We start from the raw sequence: 5146 nt of genomic DNA on the forward strand, positions 1-5146 counted from the left end.
AAAAAAAATATCTAGTTTGAGATGAAATAATCCTGTGTATTCTATAAATTGAAGGACATTTAAGTATTTCAAATATAAGAAGTGAGAAAGTACTTTTAATTCAGATTTTAAAATAATAGGTTTTATATGTTGTTTGTCATTCTGAGTCTGGCATCTCTTATACAGTATGAAATTTTCTGGTTCCATGCATACTGGAAAACTTCATGGTTACATTTTTCTTTACAGGTGAATATAACTTCATAATGTAAACATACCATATTTTCTTTATCCATTATCACCAAGGGATATTTAGTTTTGTTTTTCCATCTCCTGGCTATTATGAATAAAGTGACAATGAACACAACTGATAAAGTATCTGTGGAGTAGGCTGTCACACCTTTGTGTATATGCAATAGCTATGTCATATGAAAAACTTTTTATTGATTGAGATTATAATGTAATTAAAACATTTATTCCTTCCCTTTCCTCCCCTACACCTGTTTTTATCCTATCCTTTAAAATGATGGTTAACATATTGTGATTGCTAAAAGTTGGATTTAATCTAATAAAAACATAAAAATGAATATTTTTGTTTAATACATTTTAATTGTTAATTAAAATATGTACTGACATCATAGATTAACAACATTCAGACACTTACTACTCTACATTAAAAGGAGAAATCCTTTAAAAGAATGCAAGCCTCAGTGGTAAACACATTTAAAGAGAAGCAGTAATCCCATACACAGAAAAAGTAAATGAAAATTCTCATCCAGTCATTGGCAAATGAAATTAAACCTTTAGTCCTGTTTAGCTTAGACTGCATGTGAGATTGAAAATTCATGTGTTAAAGTTTTGGTGTGCAGAATTCATACACATCTAACATAAGAGGAAATTTGACATCAGATTTGATGTACAAAGCATTTCTCTGCAATGTTGGAGACTGTTTAGTAATTTCTTCCTGAAGTCGCAATTTAAGCCCTGTGAAAAGATATTTAACTTCCTGGTTGTTGAAACAACTCAGTTGAAGTTGATTTTCCTTTCCTTTGGTGACCTCTTCTTCTTCAGATTCTGTACATTTCATGGTAGTTTCAAATTCAACACCAAAAATCTGATCAATTAAGCTTTTCTTTTTAGAAGGTGTCACTGCTGATGCAGAAGAATCTGTCTCTTTAACAGAATCATCCTCTATGGCTTCTAGTTTCTGCTGCAGTACTTGCATCATTTATATCCAGCACTTGTTAGCATCCTGTTGAAGATACTGTCCTTGTTCACCCTTCTCCGCAAACTGTGGGAAAGCCATGTGCAAGAATTGCAGGAGAATAATAGGTGGTATACTAGAAGAAGTTTTATCCATGGAATCAAACAAATCTCTAAGGGCTGCAGTAATATACTGTGCTGAAGTCATTTCCCCTGAAGCTCTCAAGGCACCTGCATACCTTTTAATGGCATCTTTGTGTTCAGGCACAGAACGAATACACTGAACTGTAGCATTCATGTAACAAATGTTACCAAGGTTTGTCAATCCACATGGTAACTCCATAGCAGTTGCTAACTGTTCTTCTGTCGTGTCTTAGCTGAGGGTTCTTCTGGAAGAGCGTCTGCTGACCCCATCATTAGTACAGTCATTCCACTTTTCATTTTGATGTTTCCCCAGTCATCATCCTTCAGTGTCCCTCCTTTCACCATAACTTTTTGTCTGGCTGGCTGGACCCCAGTCAGTGCAAAAAGCTGGGCCTTGAACACCATTGGAGGTTCATCAGTATTCAATTCTACACTTCCAAATTTCTCCTTTCCCCATTTTACTGTAACAGAGTACAGAGCCATGGTCTCTTTTCGGTCAAAATTCAAGGATCTAGAAGATAAAAAAGTGACCCAGCAACCAAATGCAAATGACAAGAAGAATGGTCCCCCAAAAGAGGTTAAGTATGAACCCTTTTCGTTTGCTGATGATATTGGCTCCAATAATGGTGGATACTATGACTTACAAGCTGTTCTAACTCACCAGGGAAGATCTAGTTCTTCAGGTCATTATGTATCATGGGTGAAAAGGAAACAAGATGAATGGATCAAGTTTGATGATGATAAGGTCAGCATTGTAACACCAGAAGATATCCTGCGGCTGTCTGGTGGTGGAGACTGGCACATTGCTTGTGTTCTACTTTATGGGCCTTGAAGAGTTGAAATAATGGAAGAAGAAAGTGAACAGTAATCTTCAATTTAGCTATTTATGCCTACGTGTGAAATGAAGAGGAAAATTTTTGTTTATCATTTCTATAGTCTTGAGCTCTGAAGGGAACAAAGAAGAACAGAACCAGGCCACTTGTACATCATCAACCTTAGGACTACAGAAAATTACTTTTGGGTGCTACCCTGTATAAAGGTAGCTGGAAGACATTCTTTAAAAGCTTATTTCTTGCATTAATTCTTACAAATTCTTAGCTGAATTAAGTCCATTTTTCCCCCTTGCCCTTCCAGCTCAAGATTTAGCAATGATGTTTATTGCACACCTACTTGTTGTTCTTGCATGGTTAGTATCACTGTTCAGTAGCTGCCCATCCTTTGCCTTTTCTAACCAATATTTTTCTAGGAAGGTAGAAAAGGAAGTGTTGCTCTCTCATCATGTAACTCAGTTTTGCTGTCCATAATCCATCAACTGGGTGCAATCAAGTATTTGTCCAGACTGACTGTTGCTGGCCTTTCATGACTTTACAATAAATTGTGATCAATAAGAATAAAAAAAAAAAGAAAATTCATGTGTTAAAAAAGGAATAATAGCCAGGCAGTGGTGGTGCATGCCTTTAATCCCAGCACTCAGGAGGCAGGGAGGCAAAGCCATGTGGATCTCTGTGAGTTCGAAGCCAGCCTGGGCTACCAAGTAAGTTCCAGGAAAGGCGCAAAGCTACCCAGGGAAAACCTGTCTCTAAAAACCAAAAAAAAAAAAAAAAAAAGGAATAATAATAAAGCCTCATAGATATCAATGTTATTTTTGAAATTCAAAGATAAATAACTTTTGAAAGATTTAATGCTTCATAAAGTCAAGAACTAGCTTAAACAAATACCGAAGCTATGGAAAGGAATATCCCCAGGGAGGCTAGAGAAACGGCATTGTAGTGGGATGTCAAGATCACATATGTGTGCATTATCCTTCTGGTCTGGCAATTAAATAAAAGCATACAGATCTATGGATTTCATTGAGGAAATTAGAATATATATATATATATCTACCATGACTAATACATTTAGAAGACTTTATTCATAAACTGGTTTTGTTTTTACTAATGTGAATTCACTGCTTCTAGTTTCAGATCACATCAGAATACAGAAATACAAAGTGCAAGATTCAGAAAGAAATGTAGAAGTTATAAAGACGAAAACACACACCTCATCCTATTTGAAAAAAAAAAGAAAAGAAAATGCAATTCAAACATGTGAACCTACAGAGAGGAAACAAATTGAAAATCATAGAAACTAATCTTACTCTACCAATGGAATTTGTTCTCTTGGGATTTTCTGATATTCCCAAATTGCACTGGTTTCTCTTTGGAATCTTCCTATTCATCTACATAATTATCCTCTTGGGGAATGGCATCATCATTCTAATCACTAGGGTTGAGCCCACTCTGCAAACCCCCATGTATTTTTTCATCAGCCATTTTTCTTTCTTAGAAATTTGTTACGTTTCTGTCACCCTTCCTAGAATGCTTGTGGATCTTTTCACAATGAAAGGAAGTATTTCTTTTTTTGCCTGTGCTACACAAATGTGCCTATTCCTTATACTGGGGGCCACAGAGTGCTTCCTCCTGGCTGTGATGGCCTATGACCGTTATGTGGCCATCTGCTACCCTCTGCACTATCCTGTTGTCATGAATCACAAGGTGTGTACCCAGCTAGTGGTTGGTTCCTGGGTCATTGGAATTCCCATTCAGGTGGGGCAGACATATCAGATTTTGTCTCTTCCCTTCTGTGAATCTAATCAAATCAATCACTTCTTCTGTGACATACCTCCACTGCTCAAATTGGCATGTGGTAACATCTTTGTGAATGAGATTGTAGTCTTTATATTTGCTGTATTGATTGTTACTGTTCCCTTCATGTTCATTCTTGCATCTTACAGCAGGATCATCTCAACCATCCTGAAATTGCCATCAAACACAGGAAGGACCAAAGCCTTTTCCACCTGCTCTTCCCACCTCATAGTTGTGTTTTTATTCTATGGATCAGCTAGTATCACCTATTTAAAACCTAAGTCGAATAAGTATGAGGGAACAGACAAACTTCTTTCTCTGTTTTACACCATTTTGACTCCAATGTTTAATCCCCTAATATATAGCCTGAGGAACAAAGATGTCACAGGGGCACTGAGAAAATTATTTACCAGATTGGTAGCAGTGTGAGACTATTCAAATCAGATAAATTTGTAGCATGAATCTTAAAATGTCTTATTAATAAAATCAAACCTGAGGCCAGTTATTGGGTTGAATGCTGGAAGATCAGAGAGACAGAACAAGCCACAGCTACCTCTCCTCGCCAGTTCCTCAGCTGGTCTTGTTTCTTCAGACTGCAAGCTTCTGTGTTCTCATCCCAATGGCTCTCAGCTGAACTGCTGCTTGAACGCCTGAATGCTTCACCAGCCAAATGCTTCTAGTTTCTGGTCTTCATGCCTTACATAATCTTTCTCTTTCTGCCCCACTCTCTGGGATTAAAGGCGTGTGTGTCACCATGCTTGGCTGTTTCCAATGTGGCCTTGAACTCAGAGAACCTCCAGGCTCTGCCTCCCAAGTGCTGGGATTAAAGGCGTGCACCACCACAGCCTAGCTTCTGCTATGGCTTGCTCTGACTCATTTTCTAGCCACCATTTTTGGCTCTGTATTGAGTGGCTCTCTGTTCTCTGACCCCAGATAAATTTATTAGGGTGCACAATACTTTGAGGAACACAATAGCATCACATTTCCCCTTTTTTGTCTAAATTTAAAAAAGATTATGACTAATACAAGAAAAACTATCCAATAAGTATATACAATATATACAGACAAGAATTACATTAACAATGTCTAGTCCATTAACATTTGACAAATTCAGGCCAAAAGCTCCGTTATATATAACAATGTCCAGTCCAGTAACATTTGATAAACTCAGACCAAAAATTTTCATTACTTATCCTATG

At 37.2% G+C, this 5146-nt stretch overlaps 1 protein-coding gene and 1 pseudogene across 1 annotated transcript; one reads left to right on the forward strand and one right to left on the reverse strand.

The window, feature by feature from the left end:
- Window positions 1–649: 649 nt before the first annotated feature.
- LOC118581791 lies at window positions 650–1806 on the reverse strand (annotated as a pseudogene).
- A 1481-nt stretch (window positions 1807–3287) lies between these two features.
- On the forward strand, window positions 3288–4392 carry LOC118582843 (olfactory receptor 10AG1-like). Its single transcript, XM_036185967.1, has one exon. It carries the CDS (start codon window positions 3396–3398, stop codon window positions 4374–4376), a length of 981 nt encoding a protein of 326 aa, XP_036041860.1. The 5' UTR covers window positions 3288–3395; the 3' UTR covers window positions 4377–4392.
- Window positions 4393–5146: the final 754 nt, after the last annotated feature.

This window comes from Onychomys torridus, chromosome 4, assembly GCF_903995425.1.
Source record: "Onychomys torridus chromosome 4, mOncTor1.1, whole genome shotgun sequence".
Classification (NCBI taxonomy): Eukaryota; Metazoa; Chordata; class Mammalia; order Rodentia; family Cricetidae; genus Onychomys; species Onychomys torridus.